Below are 20,945 nucleotides of genomic sequence, written 5' to 3' on the forward strand. Positions count from 1 at the left end.
TGGGATATTGCCTTGCAACTAACAACATGTAGCTAGCAACTATGGTTTTGAGAAATCCACCCCAGGCTTGGAAACCCAGAAGTCAAACCATGGCTATTTTAGGTACTCACACCTTGAGGAAAGAGCTGTACATGTCCATGGGGTGTGTGTGTGTAGTAGTAGTAGTAGTAGCAGCAATAGAACCTTGATGGGTGAGATATGTATGTTGGGGACATACTACAGTGTGTGTGTGTGTGTGCGCGTGCGTGCGCACGCGCGAGCATGATGTGCACGTGCGTGTATATGTGTGTGTGTGTGTGTGTGTGTGTGTGTGTGTGTGTGTGTGTGTGTGTGTGTGTGTGTGTGTGTGTGTGTGTGTGCGTGCGACAGTACCTTGATGGGTGAGATGTGTGTGTGGGGGGCGTAGCCGTGCATGTCCATGGCTGCCAGGCTCTTGTCGCTCATGTGCAGCATCTCGGCACTCTTGCTGTGGGCCAGGTGGGCGGGGCTATGCTCCAAGGGGGGCGTTTCCTCATCCTGATATCTATATTTCTATACAGAAAGAGAGAGAGAGAGAGAGACATACAGACAGACAGAGACAGAAAGAGATAGAGAGACAGAGAGATATTTATCATTTGTTTTCATGGGTTTACATAATGAGTAAAACATACTGTGAGAGAGAGACAGACGGCCAGACAGACAGACATTCAGACAGACAGACAGACAGACATAGGAGAGACAGATATAACGGTCTTTATTAAATCAGCATCCTTAAACAACTTTCCATTTTAGTACGCCAGCCTTGTTAGGCAGCCTACTGTATATAAAATCGACACATTTAGAGACCTCTTCATCATGCATATGATACAGCATGTCTCTTCAGCGAGCTAATGGAAACGAATGGAAACCCCCCACCATGTCACATATCAGTTTACAATAGCCTATATAACACCATGTAATTAGATATGCAATAAGCAGGGGGAGGGGAGAGGAGAGAGAGAGAGAGAGAGAGAGAGAGAGAGAGAGAGAGAGAGAGAGAGAGAGAGAGAGAGAGAGAGAGAGAGAGAGACTGTGAATTGGACAGACAGACAGACAGACAGACAGACAGACAGACAGACAGACAGACAGACAGACAGAGAGACAGACAGAGAAAAACAAAAGCAAGTCAGAACTCCCCCGGTTTTTGGCATTTCTGCAGGCAGACTGAAGGAAATGGAGCAAACGTGTCTTTACAGTTCTGATCTGCCTGCAGCTGAAGGCCCGTGGTCTCCAAGATACTGAGCTGCTAATATATGCACTCTACCCAGAGAGGAGACAAGATAGAAGCCTCAAATCTCTCTCTCTCTCTCTCTCTCTCTCTCTCTCTCTCTCTCTCTCTCTCTCTCTCTCTCTCTCTCTCTCTCTCTCCCACACACACACACACACACACACACACACAGTCATTACTCACACTGTCAAACCCTGCCCAGCCCCACCCCCCCACCCCCAACACACACACACACACATGCCCATCACTGCAGTTTTGGGATGGCATACTCGGAGCACAGTTGGTTATTCTCAGCTTAATGCACCTGACTGACTATCATCAGAGGATCAGTGAAATACACCAGAAGGAACTATGACTATAAAAAGCTCAGAATTTGGCTGTTGAAATGCATGTCCCCATTAGGCACTGACCAACAGACATGTTGTCTTTAAAAATGTACATTTACATAATGTTATGTTCGTATAATTGTATGTTCATATATTACTTTCAAATATTGCTAACGGAAATATTATGTTGAGTGCATCTTATATTGTTATGATCCAATAATATATATAGGATATACAGTAGATGATACTGTATGTTCAGAACATGAAGTGGACTACAGTGAGTTTGCAAACCTGCCATATTTATGGATATTTATGGAAACTCAGGCTGTTTTACAAATCAGGCAGTTGCAGACGTCCTCCAATCTTCTATGATAAAAATGCTTCAAATGAAAGGAATCTTTCTGTCAAAAGTGCTCATCCACTATGAAAAATGTATAGGCCTAAATCCTTTCGCAGACATCCAAGGTGTCAAGCAGAAATGCTGCCTTGTCGACATAAATATTCTCAGGGAGTAATTTTGTTTCCTTTTTAAGACACCTCACATTTGTTAACCTGACAGTGACTACAACCAAGAAAAAAAACACTCAGCAAATCATGGAGGCATTTATCAAAGAGACAGAAGAAGGGGGAATATCTGCAGATGAGAGATTGAGTACAGATTTCCACCAGGTGTGCAGCTAACAGAGATCCTCCTCTCTATCTTTCCTCTCCTACTCATTCTCTTCCTCTCCTTCCATATCCTTTTATTTCTAAGCTCTATTTTCCTCGCCTTTCCTCTCATAGGCGGAGGTTCCCAAACGTTTTCTGCCGAGACCTCCCATCCAAATGCTACAGTGACACATATTTTTGCCAAACTTTAATACAAGCAACAGGAAAGGCAAATACATTTGTCACCCACTGAAGGGAATAGTGTTACTAACAATGTAAGGAAAGATTATAAAACCATATATCCTGTTTTATGCAAACAGTCCTTTCTGTCTGTGACACCCACCACTGACCACAGCAGTAGGTACAGCTGAAGGAGAAACATCTACACTTGGCAATGGGGTTTCTCCTCTCTTCATTTCACCTCTTCTTTTCTCTTCACCCTTCCTTTCTTTTTCTTATTTTATGCTCTTTTACTCCCCGCTCATTCCCTTTCCTTCCTTTATATTTTCAACTTTACTCTTCTCAGCTCTCTACCTGGTGGGCAGGTTACAGAGAAATGTCCTGGGCAATAGAATTTCTCTTCTCCCATTCTCTCTTGGTCTCATCTCTTCTTTCTCTCCTGTCATCATTTGCTTTCTCTTTATTTATATTTTTCCTCTCCTTTCATTGCCTTTCATTTTAAGGCTCTATTCTCTTCAGCTTTCAAACGGTGTGCAGGTAAATGTCATCCTTGAAAATTGTGTTTCTCCTCTCCTTTCCTCTCTCTTCTTCCCCTTTCCCTCCTTCCATCCTTTCTTTCCCTCACCTTCTCTGCATTCACTGCCTTTCATTTTTCACCTTAATTATCCTCACCTCTCCTCACAGTGAGAGAAAGAAAATCATTTACACTAGGCAATGGGAATTCTTCTCCGCTTTCCTCTCCTCTCCTCTTGTTATCATCTCGTCCACTCCTTTTCATTTCCTTTCCTTGTCTAACCTCTATTCTCCTCACTTCTCCTCTCCATTCACTTCTTTCCTCTTCTCTCCCGCCCTGCTCTCTTTTCTTATCTTATCATCTTTTCCTCTCCTTTAATATCCTTTTACTTCTTCACCTCTATTCTCCTCACCTATCCTCTCTTCTCTTATCATAGGTACAGCTATAAGAGAAACAACCGCAGTACGTTCCACAATAGGCAAAGGGGTTTGTCCTCATCTCTCCTCTTCTTTCCTCTCCTCCCTTATCTTATCATCTCTTATTTCCTTTCTTTTTTCCTCTCCTCTCCTCTCCTCACCTGCACTGTCCTCTTCTCTCCTCTACTCTATTCTCTTATCACAGGTGCAGCTAAGAGAGGAACATCCACAGCATATTCCACACCTGGCATTGGGATTTCTCTCTTTTTTTCTTTTTCGTCCTTCTTTCTCTCTTCTCTTATCATCTCATTTTATTTCCATTATTTTTCTCACCTCTGCTCTCCTCACATATACTGTCCTCTATTCTCCCCTGCCTTCTCTTCTCCTCTCTTATCACAGGCGCAGCTTAAAGAGACACATAGAAACATCTTCTCCTCTCAACTGAGTTCGTTAAAACACTACGCAGAGCATTCAGCCTTCAATTGTTATTGGAGAAGAGGATCTTGGAAAACATCCAAAATGTATCAGTCCTACCGTAGAGAGTGTACATATGTGTCTCCTACAGCATAACAGTGTTGCTGCTTTTGATAGTACATTATTTATAATTTTATACTGTGTGCACATTTGCGGGTGCCATTTCCACGCTTTTCCCATTCTTATCCTCATCTGTACTGTACTCTTCTTATCTGCCCAATCTTCTCCTCTCAACATACACTCAAAAAGATACGTCAGAAATTGCACAAAATGTGTTGTCCCTAAGCACACACAGCACATGTGTTGACATTCAACACTATTTGTGTCATTTCTGACACAGTACTGTACATTTCTCTCCAGCTTGGACATAAAGTCGAAGACTAAAGGGAACTCATTTCCAGGTGTACAAATTAAAAAACAAAAATCAATATCCACAACATGTTCCACATTCAACAACGGGGAGGCTGCTCTACAGCCAGAGGGGCAGACAGCAGATTGGTGAGTTTGGCAGCGTGGCGAGGCGAACGTCCCTGAGCCTGTTCCTGGGTCAGCACGGCACAACACAGACACCACAGACACAGAGTGAAGACCAGACAAGACCAATGTGCTCCACAGTCTCAACTCCGAAGGAGCAGCATCCAAAGAGTGACTATACTGTACATTAGTGGTTCTCAATCTTTTTTTGAATAAATGACCCCTAGACCTCATCACAAGCGTCGCAACGGCCCTTTGACGTCACCATTACCCTGCCAACACCCCCCTTAGTATTAAAAAATAAAATGAACTAATGCCCCCCAATGGCAACGAAGCACCGCCCCCTCTCTGCTGCATCCTTCTCAACGCCACCCCTAGGCCTCCCCAACGCCCCCTTGGGGCTGTAGAACCCCTGTTGAGAAACACTGTTGTACATTATGGACATCATGGACACAGCACGGTTCAATGGCTCTGAGTCATTTTCAACTGCCGATTTTACAACTGCCGATTTCCTGGTTGGTACTGAAGTTCAGAAACGCCCACTCGATATCCTCATTGTCCTGCCATGATATCGAGGGGGTGTTTTTGATTGGCAATCCAACCAGGAAATCCAATCTTCCATTGTAAAACTGACAGCTTCAAATCCATTTCACTGAAAAGAATGGAATCTTGGTACACTCTAACACCACAGTAGAAAGCAGAGGGGGTGTGTTGGTGAGGCTGGCTGTGACTGAGGATGAGGGGATAGGGGGGGTGATGGAAGGAGAGAGAGCGAGAGATGGATGGAGACGTGGAGGCGGAGGAGGGAGAGGAGGGAGGAGGGGTTCAGTCAGCACAGCAATGCTGCTGTTGTATCATATTACCCTGAGCCAGCAAACCCTCATGAGCAAAGAGGAGGGAGACAGAAAAATGAGATGGGGGTCAAGAGAGAGCAGGAAAGATGGGGGAGGACAACAACAGAGGGAGAGAGAGAGAGAGAGAGAGAGAGAGAGAGAGAGAGAGAGAGAGAGAGAGAGAGAGAGAGTTGAAAAGTGGAGGAAAGAATAGCATAAGAAAACAAACAGCAGCAGCACACTGTAATTTAAGGAGCCGACGGCGCAAAGACGAGAACAGAGAAGAGAAAAAAGAGAAGAAGAAAGAGAGGGAAAAAATAGAAGAGAAGAGAACAGGAAGGTGGCCAGGACGGGGTAAGAAGAGAAAGAAAGATGGAGATAAAGATGGAAAATGTACAGGAGTGGGTGTGCATTCCTGGGTTTCCATTCGGCGATACGGGGCCCTGATGACACCCAATCAGAACACTCGCCGCCGACAGACCGAAAGCCAGAGGACAAACAGGCAGCATTACCAGTCCACACACACACACAAGACACGACCAACACACACACACACACACACACACACACACACACACACACACACACACACACACACACACTGTTTTCGTGCCACGGTTGGCGCTTATCGCCAAGTTCGCAGCACTCATTCCATTATTACCCACACTCCCTGAGGACCACCCCCCCCCCCCCCCCCAAACCCTCATCAGCCCCCCAGCCCCCGCGGCCCAAAACATTACTCCACAGCGGTGTCTGTCAATCTGTATCAGCCACTTCCTCCATCTCCCTCGAAAGGTTAATGTACCCAAATCCCCACATCCCAGCACTGACGATCCCAGTGCAGACGCTATAGGGCAGTGGCTGCTGACCAGTTAGCCTGTCCACCAGCAGCCAGAGAGAGAGAGAGAGAGAGAGAGAGAGAGAGAGAGAGAGAGAGAGAGAGAGAGAGAGAGCATATAAAAGATGTGGTGAAAGAGGCGAAAGACCAATAAGAAGAAAGAGAGATAAACAAAAAAAAACAATCAGCTAGAGAGATAAAACCAAAGAAAGAAAATTGGAAACAGAGTGTGTGAAAAAGAGATTGAGAAACAAATTGAGTGATTGATGGTGAAAGCAAGAGAGAGAGAGAGAGAGAGAGAGAGAGAGAGAGAGAGAGAGAGAGAGAGAGAGAGAAAGAGAGAACAGTGAGAGGCTAAAAAAACATCAGGCCAGCACCAGCAGCAGAGAATGCGAGACTGCTGCTGTCCAATTAATCTAATTCAGCATTAGAATGGGATTTAGAGAGCAGAAAAGCATCTAAAACCGCTGGAAAGATCAGCAGTGTGTCTGTTGTACGGACACAGGATGGACAAAGCTAACAGTCACCCTCGTGCTCACTCTCTGTGTGGGGTATTACTGTAAAATGGAGTGTTTATCTAAGCTCTCTCTAGCTCTGTGTGTGTACTGTATGCTCTCTACACACTGACCTGCCTCCATTAATTCAAATACTGTAGACCTTTTAGCCAAAAGAAAAAAAAGTCACACTGCCCAAAATGTTGGCTGATTCCTGGGGCTTTTTACCGTACAACTGGCACACTCATGACATTTGTGTGTGTGTGTGTGTGTGTGTGTGTGTGTGTGTGTGTGTGTGTGTGTGTGTGTGTGTGTGTGTGTGTGTGTGTGTGTGTGTGTGTGTGTGTGTGTGTGTGTGCATGTGCTTCTGCAGGAAAATATCTTCAGCAATTGGTGCCTCGCTTCAGTATTGCTGTATTATCTTCATTGTAAGCATTTGATTGGCATTCGAAATGTGTTTGCATGCAATGTGAAAGCGTGTGTGCACGATGCATGTTTGTTTAGTGTGTATGCGTGTGTCTGTGTATGTGTCTGTGGCCATCATATCTCAAAGCAACATGCACTTTTCCACTCCACCGGCTTCTACTGTGCCGGCTTCTGGTGTGTGTGTGTGTGTGTGTGTGTGTGTGTGTGTGTGTGTGTGTGTGTGTGTGTGTGTGTGTGTGTGTGTGTGTGTGTGTGTGTGTGTGTGTGTGTGTGTGTGTGTGCGTGTGTGTTTGTGCGTGCGCAGTAAAAAAAAAAAAAGTGAATTGAACACCTAGAGAGTCAATTTAACGTAGTTTAGAGTGTATTTGGTGCCAGAGTACTCTCTAAGTGTTGTATTAACACTGCATTTTTTGGTCTGTGCATGTGATTGCATGCCCACATGTGGGCTACTGATGTGCCAGCTGTTCAGCAGGCAGGGGGGACAACCACTAGGCTGGCTGGCTGGCTGGTGTGAGGCCGGAGTGTCTCCCAAGGGCACGCTAGCTCGCTAGCTGTCTCATTAGCATCCCCGCCAAAAGTAGGCTAAAGTGGATGACAGGGGTGAGGAGGCTACTGGGAAGAGCTAGGCTATCTAGCTAGCTAGGGGCATGATGATGTGTATGGTTATTATGGAGCCCCGAGAAATACAGTGAAGCCCTCAGTTCCGCTCATACTACACTACACTACACTACACTACACTACACTACACTACACTACACTACACTACACTACACTACACTACAAAAAGGGAGCAGTGTACTGCCCTACAAAGGCAACGTGCAGTAGGCTAACTACAACTACAGTGAAACTGAGAAAAATGGCTTAAAAACCTTGGTATTGGGATGGACATTGGGTAGTTCCCGCAATTCTGACATAGCAATATCTGTATAACGGCACACATTTAGACCATAAGGCTTTGTCACAATATAAAGGAGGTGTAATGAAACCATTTTCAGTCTAAACTCAGTTTTGACAAATTATGCAGTTATTCCACTCAGCATTTGTAGGGCGGTATAGCCGCATGAGATGGCACAGTTCCGTTTGCAAGAACTACACTAGGGCAAGGGGAGTAGTGCATCGCCCCAAGAGACAACACAGCTCAGATCATAACACTACACGTATACTACAGCAAGGGAGAATCTCGGAATAGCAGAGCTCGGAACTCGGAACACCTCTGGGGAACTAGGGTTCTCCTACTGTGTGTGTGTGTGTGTGTGTGTGTGTGTGTGTGTGTGTGTGTGTGTGTGTGTGTGTGTGTGTGTGTGTGTGTGTGTGTGTGTGTGTGTGTGTGTGTGCGCGTGCGTGCGTGCATGTGTAGGGAGCTTGAGGCAAACAAGAGGATGAAAAAGAAGCTTGCCTTGTCAAGCTCAAGACAACAACACACTAAAAAAGAATATTTCATACCTTGAGGTGCCATATTGGATCCCTAACTGCCTATTAACAGCTCTGTTGAAAACATTTCGAGTGCACATTGCAATCTGGACCATTGCATTGCCATATTCAATACAGACATATTTTACTCCTTTATGGACTAGTGTAGTATTTACAGTCCAGAATGGCACCCTGGAGCACCTTCTCAGTGCATTAAATATCTTCTTGTATATGTGTTTAAAGAACACTAGAAATGTGCTTAGCTGTGCACAGTAAAGCTGAAAGCCTGCAGTATGCACAATGCATGGCTGCACGTGAGATCTCATGAAACGATTAAGCGGCCACGTCGATACCCAGAGAGGTAATTACAGTCAAGGTATACACTCTTAACGAAGAGACGTCCCATCAGAGACACTTGGAGGACGCTGGTATGGATTGGTCAACTCTGGCGCAACACTCCCAACTGAATGACAGTCCTGATTAGTCCTCTGTGAGCTAGCACACGGTACATTTGACAGTGTTAATTCAAGACATAGGGACTGGAGTAGGACCAGCACTATAATTTCATTAAATGTCTTTGTGTATAATGTCAATAAAGGCTTTCTATTCTACTCTAAAGTGTTAAATTCGACTCTCTAAGTGTTGAGTTTACGCTGTAATTTACTGTGCATAGCAACCTTCCAGAGCAATACGTGCAAACAATTGAGTCACAAATGGGGTGAAACAAATGTGTGGATGTGGGAATTTGAAATTACAGGAGAATACCAGACTGTTTAGGAGAGTCCCGGGAATTAGCTAGGAGATGGGTCTGAAATACAGGAGAAACCAAGGAAACAAGGAGTTTTGGCAGCTATGTCCAGGGCCTTCCGCGGTTTCAGGGCACAAGGTTCCGGTAAACATCTCACGCCATCAGAGTAAGGGGAAGGGGAGTGGTGTGGAGCGGAGTGGTCGGAGGGACGGGTGTTTCAGGATTGATCTCAGCCTTTGACTTGACACGCTATCGATCGGCGTGTCTGTCATAATTAATGCATCTCCTGGTTAGTCATTTGTGTCATCTTGGACCTCCAAGATCTGATTACGCGCAGATGACCTCCAATGCATTAGCAGAGAGGAGGGAGGAGGACAGAGAAAAAATAAAGAAAGAAAACATGACAGCGTGTATTTTACACTGCAGTGCTGTGCTTTGCCTTTAAAGCCATGTCAAAAAATAAGGAAATAGTCAAGTACAGGCAGGTAGACTATAGTCAAATATGCATATAGTCAAATAAAAACTCTCTCAACATAGAATATCTTTGGCATTAGCCATGGAGCTGCTGCTGCTGCTGCTGTTACTGCAGAAGCATGACATCATCCAGCAGTGCACCCACTGCCATTATAATGGGGAAAGAGCTCAGCTTACAACCGCTGGGACAGGGCTGGAGATATGGACTCCTACTCTCTAATGATAATCCAATGGTGTCGCATTTCAGTGGGCTTTGTTCAGGCTCTATAGGGTTAGGTATGGCCTGCGTTTCCAGTTATTTTAAGGGCCACAGCACATAATGCATGTACGGTTAGTGTGCCATTCTACCTCAGTGACCTCAGGCTCCGGTCAGTTGGTGAGGTTAGAATTGGAATGTGAATAGATTTCACCTCATATCCTTGCTGAGCACTAACATAGTCTCTATGTAACAAGCATTCCTTAGGCATGCCATATGGCAACACACAACAAACTCTTAATGGTAGGGAAGTCACATACATCATTTTTTCACTTCCTGAAATGTGTTATGGGTACTATGGGCAGAGACTCCTAGAATTTCTGCTATGGGTATGGCTGAGGGCAAGAGTTGTTTACTCCAACTGCTCTTTCTTTCTTTCTTTCTTTCTTTCTTTCTTTCTTTCTTTCTTTCTTTCTTTCTTTCTTTCTTTCTACACAAACACTGTCCATGATTTGCCTATTTGAGGTGTTCCCCACCACTCTCGCTCTAATGATAAATGAATAAAGTCAAGCAAATTAACTCTTTTTCTTTTTAAACGTTCACCACCATATTGTACTGTAGAAATCAGAGGTATAAGAGGCTCTTTGGGGCCTGTTATTGGCACTTGCGGTTATATTTGTGCGGTCTTCACCATCAGTCAGATGAATAGTGAATAAACATGCCAACATCGCACCTCATCACCTACAGTACACTGTGCACTACAGCAATACAGTCTTGTGATTCATCACCTGGTGTCTGCGGTCAGACCACCCCTAATAAAAATGCTTTAAGGAAAAAGAGCTCACACAGCACATCACTGACAATTACGTCCCCCTGAGAGAGATATGAGTTAAGCCTAAGCCAGCGTGTGAGCTCATTTAAATCAGCAGGGCTATTGTTGATGCCTCCCCTCCCAAGTTGTTGATGATTCCCTCCCAGGTTTTGGCAAGCCTCCCTATTCCTCCTGACCATAGGCGTGCATATAAACTGTATGGGAAGAGGTGGTGCTTAAGCACCTGCCCCTTTGCCCTACTGGACAAAAGAATGCCCTTTCTGAAAGCTCCTTTTTTGTTTCTGTTTTTTTTTTTTGTCCCAATGTACTGTGCAATGGGGTAGACGCAATGGAGGCCTTCATGTTGTTCCCTCTCTGATGTGCTGTGAACTGAACCAACAGACAGTTATCATTTATGCAAGAAATATCGAACAATAAACTAAGTTATAAGCTAATACTTACAAGTACATTCAAAATGGCGGACAATGGAGAAGATCCACCTTTTCATGTATGAAAAGTGCAATTTCCAGTCATAATGAATACTTTGAATGTGTTGGTGGAGGTAAGTATTTGTGAGAAAGGTAACATTTGAGAATGGACAGCATGAATTCTGGAAATAAACTACTAAAAATACTACACGGTGCACCTTTAACCTTGACATTGATATATACACATAGAGCCGCAATGCTCCCGCCAGCCGGACGGCTCTGGATTGGATCCACTTGTGCTCTGGATATATATCTCACATCACCCGTCTCCAGTGCAGATAAATCTGCACACTGCTGCCACTGACAAACATCTCAATGTACTTTAATACGGCAGGCAGGCAGGCGCGCAGGCAGGCGGTGGCAATTATACACATGGCTGCCTGTGTAATGCCAAACTACTCCCAATCAAGACGCTGGGACTGCAGCCCCCACTCCACTCCACTGCAGGCAAGACGCCATGCATGAGCACTAGCCCAGCAACCTCCCACACACGGCCAGCCAATCACAGCCAAGAAGCACTAGCAATCCAACACCCAACCCCCCCCCCAAACCCCCCACCCACCAAGCATGCTTCCAATTACCTCTCATAACTTCCATTATGTGGAGAGGAAAACAAAGCAAAAAGAAACAGGCTGTGGGTCGATAAATTGATAACTGATGAAACTAAAAACCTGAAGAACAAAAAAAAATCAGCCTGGGAGGGGGAAAAAATCAGCCTGGGAGGGACGTGACAACACTTCAGACTTCTCAGTTAAAGATTTCCTGTCTCTCTCCGCGCATACACTTAGAAAAAGGAGCTGTGTCTTTTCCTGCTGAGCTGTTATTACACTGACCCACGGGGAGGGGAAATGGCCGTCGTCAGAGAGGAACTTAAGCAACTTTTAGCCATTTTCTGCATATGTGATTAAACCCAGTTTGCCATATTTAATTAGCCAAGAGTAGGACAAGGTTCAGCCTAATTCCGGAAGAGCTGCACGGGGAATTAAAAGAGATTGTGTGTGTGTGTGTGTGTGTGTGTGTGTGTGTGTGTGTGTGTGTGTGTGTGTGTGTGTGTGTGTGTGTGTGTGTGTGTGTGTGTGCATGTGTGCATGTGTGTGTGAGAGAGAGAGACAGAGAGACAGATTTAGAGAGACCCAGTGAGTATGTATGTGTGTGTGCATGTGTGTGTGCAGTGCACGTGTATGCATCTCTCTGTGTGAGCCTGTGTGTGTGTGTGCATGCGTGTGTGTGTGTGTGTGTGTGCATGCATAGTTGTGTAAGAAAGAAATAAAAGAGCAAAGCCCTCCATAAAAATTCCCTCTGAGTAAAGCTTTGATATCAGAACCTGCAGGACGTTCCTATATGCAGCGGCTTAGCAGCACAGTAGCAGCAGAGCGGCACGGGCACGGGCACGGGCAGAGGCACAGGCGCCCGAGGGCTTAAGACCAGGGGACTGTTAGTGTTATCTTACCTCGCTCAAGTGTCCCTGATTATAGAGTCACTTAACAGCGTCCACAAACACACAAACACTGATGTCGCCATTGATCACAGTTACCTGGCAGCGCCATCAATCCTCCGACCACTACAGTGCGTACACTCTTTCACCTCACTCAACACAATACCACACCACCTCACCTCACCTCATCCCCACCTGGCTTTCCTTCATCTGCCCTCCCTCTCTTTCCCTCCATCCTTTTGCCAAGTCATATATTTTCTCTTCACACCTCTCTCTCGTTCTCTCTCTCTCTCTCTCTCTCTCTCTCTCTCTCTCTCTCTCTCTCTCTCTCTCTCTCTCACTGACACTTTCTATTATTTCTTTTGTTCATGTGTACCTATTTGTCTTCTACTACTGTACACAGTTAAAAAAATGCAGAGTTAATACATCACTTATAGGATTGATTTAACATCTTTTAGAGTTTTTGTTTCCAGAGTACTCTCTAAGAGTTGAATTAACACTGCATTTTTATAGTTTACTCTCACAAAATCCTTCCTGTGTCCTTCACACACATGCAGTACTACAACAGACAACAGACATTGTCATCACTTCTTCAACCTAATCCACACCTATGATTGACTCCCCATGGTCTTACGCAGCTAGGTGCACTAGTAACACATTGCAGGTGCATGTTGGCAGGTGCACAGTTGCACACTAGTTCCATGTTTATGGCCACAGCATCTGCCACTGCTTCTCCTTTCTTTCAGATACATTAACTGTTGGACCTCGGAGATTATGACATAAAATGAAAGCCATGAATCCATTATGAATGCAACATTGTTGCTTTGATACCTATCATCAAGCACATATTTTGATATAGAATGTATCTTAGAATCTATCATAGAATGTATCATCTACATGCGTAGTTGACTGAAAAAGCCTTTACTGTAAAAATGCTGAACTCAGTTCAGGACAACTGACAGGAGTATACAGTACATGGCGGAATAGAAAGAAAGTGAAAGAACAGAAGCAACCCAACAACACACTTTTACTAACAGAAGCAAATTTATGACAACTAATTGTCTGCAGTGGCCACTTTGATTACGTCTAAACAATGTTAGCCACATTGCTCAGTCTGGTGCATCAAAACACAAGAGAGAGAGAGAGAGAGAGAGAGAGAGAGAGAGAGAGAGAGAGAGAGAGAGAGAGAGAGAGAGAGAGAGAGAGAGAGAGAGAGAGAGAGAGAAATGAGTGAAAAGAGAAGAGAAGAAAAGATGAGGAGACAGACAGGAGACAGGTCGGCCGCCATGGCTCACCCAACACCAGCCCATCCATTATTCATGCTGCCCTATTCACAGCATACCTGGATCTGATACCTCAGAAGTTGGGGAGGAGAGAGAAGGAGACAGACAGACAAACAGAGACAAAGAAGAAGAAGAAGAAGAAGAAGAAGAAGAAGAAGAAGAAGAAGAAGAAGAAGAAGAAGAAAGAAAGACGAGAGAGAGAGAGAGAGAGAGAGAGAGAGAGAGAGAGAGAGAGAGAGAGAGAGAGAGAGAGAGAGACTTTGTTTGGAGAATATCAAAACATCCAGGCAAAATCCAAAGGAATGTCAGTCTGGGGGGGAGAGAGTGCATTCCTGGCACCTGCACCACAGATGAAATGTTTGTCTGGCTGTGGTCATGCTCTCTCCATCAGACTGAACAATAGCGTGAAAGAGGAAGAGCTGGAAAATAACACCATCAGGGAAACCGGCAAAAAGAAGGCACGAGAAAAGGCAAAAAAATTGCCACAGTGAACTGAACAACCTCAGCCATGAAATTTGTTTGCTTTAAGGGATGCGGCCACAGCATCCAACGTCACGCTATGCGTACACTGCTGCCCCCACACACACTTTATTTAAAAAATACACAAGCCCAGGCACCACTGACAGATGGCACCATCACTTGCAAGGCTGTCAACTGTGGCCCTCATCGGCAAGGACAGGTCTCTGTAGACAATGCCAACCATCTGTGGACTTTCATACTATATGTGTTGCTGCCACAGTTAACAACCAATTACTGTACTGCTCAGAGCTATGAGTTCAGCTGAAGGCTCACCACTTCTGTGATGCTGATGCCAAAGTAGCCTGTAGGATACAGTAGTTGTAGCCTGGGAACTCCCATACTTCCTTTAGTTCTACACAATCGTTTCGATCTGAAAGACACTCTCACTTGTGATTAGGTCTGGTGTTAATCAGGCAACAGTAGTTGCATTGTAGCTACATGATGCATTTAGTTGGCACTGGACAATACATTGCATAGGCCTACTCTAGACACAGTGTGTTGGATGGTGACAAACTTTTTTTTACAGCTCAGATATTTTTCCCCACTAGTCATTTCATGAGTAACAAAAAGTGCAGGGAGTTTAATTAGCCTACTACTATAACCCGTGTGTTAATTACATTTTCTGGATTTCTTTGTTCCAAAGGGCCTCTTCATGATACGTTATTGGTTAGCGTAGCCTCTTAATTAGACCATCAGGGAAAAACACTGTAACTCTGCTGGCTGTTACAGTAGACCTACTTGAGTGTATAACAATGTAACAATGTGTAATGTTAACTTTGCACACTTGTACTTGCCATGTCAACCATCACACAGTTTGTAGTATAGCCTACGGTTAAAACCAGTGGGTTACTTCTCCTGAGGTTTAAGGTTGTCATCCCTTTGGTATGGTGTTTCGAAGCTCATATTAACTCCTAGAACAAAACTGTTTAATAAAAATGAGAACTATTACAATTTTCTTCCGAATATCGAACGCTAAACATCGTTATTTTCAACCTCCCACACGTCGCGAGCTAACAGTACCGACATTCACGCACTTGCGTGACCCTGGCGACAATTAGCGCGAGCCAATCAGTTACCGTACTGTATGTACAGTAAGCTCCCAACTCGCCTGTGTTTGTAATGGTAAGACAGCTATAATTGGTGGCTACCTATCCAACATAATGCATTAGCATTACCAAATTACAGGAAATCACTGCGGCAACAGCTGAGATTTGAAAATCCCAACTGACATTTCATTAACATGTCCGGAGAGTGAAGCATTCGGAGTCTTGTCTGCTTCCTCGTTATGTTCAGACAGGAGACTGTGAGACAGAAAAGTACCGAGGTTCATTCATCTTTTAAAAGCAGTTCTTTACACACTCCATTTTCCTCCTCGTGGCTGCGCTGGCCGTGATTTCACAGCGTGCATTACAAATTCTCGACCATCGTCTCGCAATCCCAACACACTGTCACATACAACAACACAAAATGAGGAAACGAAACGGAAATGTTGCACTTGTTCCCGGGGCTTACCTTGCAGCCAAACATGAGGGAGAGGGTTCGGTTGCTACAGATGAGCTTACACTGGCACATCACCGGCGAAAAACACTTTAAATTCCTCAAAGGTGGAGACATCATGTCGACACCCATAGACCCCAAGGACTACAATTTGTCGCCAGCGTCCCGATGCTGGATGCTGGAGACTGAGTGGCTGGTAGAGGCGTGGAGGTGATGTGAAAGGCAGGTTGGAAACTACCCCTGCCTCCTGAAGACTACAAACAAACAGTCAGACGCCGATAAGGAGAGAACCCCATCCTCGAACCAACCACAAATTTACAGTTTTAAAAAGACATAAGGACATTGCATGACTAAACTGTGCATCTCTAAAGAATGTGATCACATTTCTCAAACTTCAACACAGCCAATAGCGTTTCACATCCGTCAGTTGCGCGCACCATATCGCTCCCTCTCATTCTGTATATCCCCCGTGACCTATCAACCGTTAAGTGCCTAGTCCGGGCGCAAACTCGTCTTTCGTTCAACTGCTCTGAAATCATTGGTGTGTTCATCTAAGACCCAAGTGAGTGAAAGTACATGTTGTTTCTTCAATTAGATAAAATGTGTAGGCTATTTAACTGAAGGCAGCCTACTCATTTTTCAGAGTATCACTAGAACGTACAATTATGCCCTCTTGTGGCAAGGAATGCGGCATGATTCAGCCTGTTTGTTTGAGCTGTCCATGGTGCTGAAAATTCGTACATTATAAGATATTGAATTACGTTTTAAAAACTTTGATAAAGGTGTAAATGCTCAGGGGTAGGCTACATGCTCACAGGTACAAAACATTGCATTATGTAGCCCCATGTTATACACGTATTGTGTTGAGTTGCCAGTTAAATGTTATATTTCACTGATATTTAACTGACCTAAGCTGAGTGATCCGACAAGAATCGGTAGGGCCCAGTGTTACCCAGTAAATACAATGTATGGCTAAATACGTTGGACATTACCTGATAAGCACTGAGGACACAACAGTACACATGTGCTGGCTTACGCTGGATAAAGGGCAAATTTAGTGTGGAAAGTGTGACACCTAGTGAGAGATTCTATTGGCGCACACAGCGTCCTGTAGGCCTACCCAAAAGACCTTCATCCAAAGTGAGTACACACTGTATCTCCGTCCGCCTCGCTGAAGACCACATAAACCTCTGTCACGGGTGCAATCAGAGACCCTGTGATGACACCATGTAATCGCCGGGCGGCGCCACTGAATCAGGTGAATAATATTGTGCATTCATCTCAGGACCGACTGCGGCGCGAGCCACAGCGCTCAAGAGTGACGTCAATGTTAAAAAGAACAGATGCGACCGAGAGAGAGAGAGAGAGAGAGAGAGAGAGAGAGAGAGAGAGAGAGAGAGAGAGAGAGAGAGAGAGAAAGAAAGGGACGGGATGCCCTTACACGTCTCGAATTAGCGTCTCCCGTGTCAGTGTCAATATTCAGTCAGTGTCTGTGTGGAGAAACCAAAGTCGCAAACTCATATAACTGTTGCATTATGGACATTCTAGTCTATTCTCCCCAATATGAACGTATTGCACACGCTTTAGTTCTGAATATAGGCCTATCATATGGAGGACACTGATCACTCGTTGCCACATAATTAGGCTATTGCAGAATTTGATTTTTTTTTTGTCTGGTTGATGGGCTTTTTCATGCCAATAAAATGTGTCGAACATCCAAACTAGACTAGGCCTAACTTGTGCAGCGAAAGGACAGCTAATGTATTGCGTCATCTGTCGCCACAAGAACTCGCAGTTGCATCACTTGTCGTCATTTCTAACCTGTTTGAGCTGTTCACACTGGGGACTCACTAGTTCGACGCCCTTTCGTGACTTACCGCTTACGTCATACGACCCTAAACCTAATCCTAACCCTAACCTTAACCCTAAACCTAACCCTAAACCTAACCCTAACCTTAACCCTAACCCTAACCTTAACCCTAAACCTAACCCTAACCTTAAATCGCTTGTTTGAAATGTTTGATTACCATGTGAAGTCACGAGAGGGCGTCAAACTAGTGAATCTCGTTCACACTGTGTGGAACGGAAGTGGTGGGCGATCATCACAAGGGTGCCTGCGCATGTGTGTGTCTGAGCGGAAGGAACAGTGCCATACTACCGCAGGACTACGGCAGGACTACACACAGCGTCCTTCGCCGTGGAAGAATATGGTTTCCATGGATATGTGTGTTCTAAAATAGGCTCGACCTTGTCTTCAGTATGGAGGCTGCGCTTACGATGAAAAACCAAGATATCTTTTATCTATATCACCCTTTCTCTTGTGTTTATGTTGGACACATAGTCCTCAAATTTAAACAAAACATATGTGGTGATGTGTTGTCGCGCAGAACACACGCACTGACACACTCATACAAACATACACGTATACGTATATACAAAGATGAATGCACGCCCACACACACTTACATACTCACACATGCATGCAGAACATTGGCTTCTCACACATGTAGCCTGCATGCCCCCACACACAGATGCGCACGCACGCTCATACTCTGTGATGCAGGTGAATACGATATTTCTGTTCCTTGCTTATGTGAAGAAAGGGTGGTGGAGCTCTCAAATGTGTTCTTGTGTTGAAATATCAAATATCAAAAGGAAGGACTGTTAGTTAGACCTAATACACCAGAATGTGTTTGGGCCTTATTCTTATTGCATGCAATTCCTAAGAGATAGTCTGTTCTTTGAAGATCAGGTGCTTCACTGAGACAGTGGTCTATCATTAGTAATCCAATTTCTAACCCTCTGTCTTGTACAATGCACTTCCAAGATGATTGACGAGCTAGTTTAGTCAGAATTTGAAAGGGAAACTTGAGTCAAGTTCAATAGACTTGCACTGCTCACACACTACCCTTGAACTGACAGTACCATACTTTTGAGCAGCCCTTACAGATATCCTTACCAGCTAACTGGGGGCATAGTTTGTTTACATGATGTAGCCCAGGGCTATTCCAATGGCGGCCCTGGGGCCAGGTGCGACCCTTGGACGGCAAGGTTCTGCCCCTCCACGAGCTCAGAACAAAATTAAAACAAATATGTGCATATCTCAACGCAGTCTCACCCCAAGTAGTCAATTTCTGACTACCTTGGACCAGACTGCAATTTTTGACGTCTTGGGTATTCCTTCCACGTCACATTTTGACTATGTGGCCTAACCCTAAACCTATTCCTAAACCTAACCTCAATGACGTTATGCTGCCACAAGGGGGCGCCTTTTAGGACATAGTCAAAATGTGACGTGGAAGGAATACCCATGATGTCAAAAATTGCAGTCTGGTCAAAGGTACTCAGATATTGACTACTTGGGGTGAGACTGTGTAGACTATCAGTGTCCGTGCGAAATGTGTGATCACCAACACTTCAGGTTAGGAATATTTGTCCTATGCACATGAGAGGGATATTTTATCTGAAATAATACACCATCACAAGGCTACTAAGAAATAGAGAAGCGAATATAATGTTCTGTCTGGAAAGTTATCCGCTTGTTTCGCACCCTCACCTTGGACATCCTGCTGCATGCGGTTACACACAACTAGAGTTGCCAACCGTCCCTTGAAATACAGAATCGTCCCGTATTTAGAGATAAATGCACGGGTTCCGCATTGAACTGAAACAGGACACGATACATTAAAATGCAGGACATTACATCTAAGAAATCTTCTGGGGGAGGACCCTCAGACCCCAGTATTTTGTCCATTCACAGTTGGCATCCCTAAAACATACGTATTCCATGTTCGGTCCCTTTACTGGGAGGAGTAAAAAAAAAACTGGCTCTCAGTGACCTTGATTGGAATACCCCTGACTCGTAGCCTCTTTGTGAACCGGCCCGTTCACTATTCGCTGAAAAGACTCAACAACATCAATTACAATTTTTTTGACAATAAGTTTATAATAGAGGCTCTGCGCAAAGGGTTAATAATATATACCAACTTATCATCCTAGAAGTTAGTGCTGTGTTGTAAGGTGTCTGCTGATGTTGCATCACTTCTGGCATGATATGTGGAGAAACAATAGGTGTCTCATGACACACTGTGTTGAAATGGTGTAGTGGGCTAACTTGGTTTCCTCAATGAAATGGCGAGAAAGTGACAAAATGGTAGGCCTACTGCTGACACTCTGCCTCTTCTTCTGTCCCTGGAGTGAGAGCTGTACACCAAAGCTGTTTACAGATGTAACATTGAAATTTCATTGTGCAAAGTGTTTTGAAAATCCCTCTTCAAACATTGTCAAACCTCTAAAGTAATATGATGTATAAAAGGGAGTTTTTTTTTTTATCAAAGAGACAGTTGGCCCAGCTGCCTTTTTTTTAGTGGGCGAGGACTTGTGACATCATCAACTCTTGCCACAGCCTGGGGCTACGAGTCTGTAGAGAATACACAAAACCTGACTCATCTTGTCTTGTAAGCACACAAAGTTTGCTTCAAGATCTTACTGTTTTTTATTACAGTCGTCTATTCCTTTAAAAGTCCAAGTTCAACTCGTTTAAAATAACTTGTAAAAGTGGTGACAAAGCTGTCTTGTGCCTGCATGTATTAAAAGAACATGTCCATTGCAATTAATTTCTTTACACTTCAACAGTGAAGGAATTCCTCCAGAGGCTTGTTAGTGATGTTAAAACAGCCGTGTCTAGCTACCTCCACCTCTGTCCAGGGAGACAAATGGCGTTGCTTATTGGGGAAGGCTTACAACGTAGCTTCAATTCAAACAGAAAGGGACAGGCGGCATCACTGCCAGGGGCAGAGCTATAGAGGGGGGGGGGGGGGGGGGGGGGGGGGGGGGGGGGGGGGGGGGGGGGGGGGGGGGGGGGGGGGGGGGGGGGGGGGTGGGAGGGGGCGGGTGGGGGGGGCGGGGGGGGGGGGGGGGGGGGGGGGGGGGGCGGGGGGGGGCGGGGGGGGGGGGGGGGGGGGGGGGGGGGGGGGGGGGGGGGAGTGTGGGGGCGGGGGGGGGGGGGGTGGGGGGGGGGGGGGGGGGGGGGGAGCAGGGCATTTGCCCCTGGACCCAGGCCCCTCCTGTATTGGATGTGGGGGCCCTATTGTGACCTAGGCAGGCCATATGTGGGGCCCTATCAATGTCTTGCCCTGGGGCCATGTATGTAATTGTTCCGCTACTGATCACTGCCCAATGTCATGAAATATCAGTTTCCCTGGGTACATACACA

The 20,945-nt window shown here is 45.1% G+C and overlaps 1 protein-coding gene across 1 annotated transcript in view; it reads right to left on the reverse strand.

Moving 5' to 3' along the window:
- Positions 1–15,862, reverse strand: part of LOC134452826 (disks large homolog 4) — a 107,240-nt gene extending 91,378 nt beyond the window's left edge. The window contains exons 1-2 of the mRNA XM_063203445.1: positions 15,746–15,862; positions 373–531 (exon numbers count right to left, since the gene is read on the reverse strand). Coding sequence (XP_063059515.1) covers positions 373–531; positions 15,746–15,862 — 276 coding nt within the window. The remainder of the gene's footprint in view (positions 1–372; positions 532–15,745) is intronic.
- Between the last annotated feature and the right edge of the window lie 5,083 nt (positions 15,863–20,945).

Source organism: Engraulis encrasicolus, chromosome 7 (assembly GCF_034702125.1).
Source record: "Engraulis encrasicolus isolate BLACKSEA-1 chromosome 7, IST_EnEncr_1.0, whole genome shotgun sequence".
Taxonomy (NCBI): domain Eukaryota; kingdom Metazoa; phylum Chordata; class Actinopteri; order Clupeiformes; family Engraulidae; genus Engraulis; species Engraulis encrasicolus.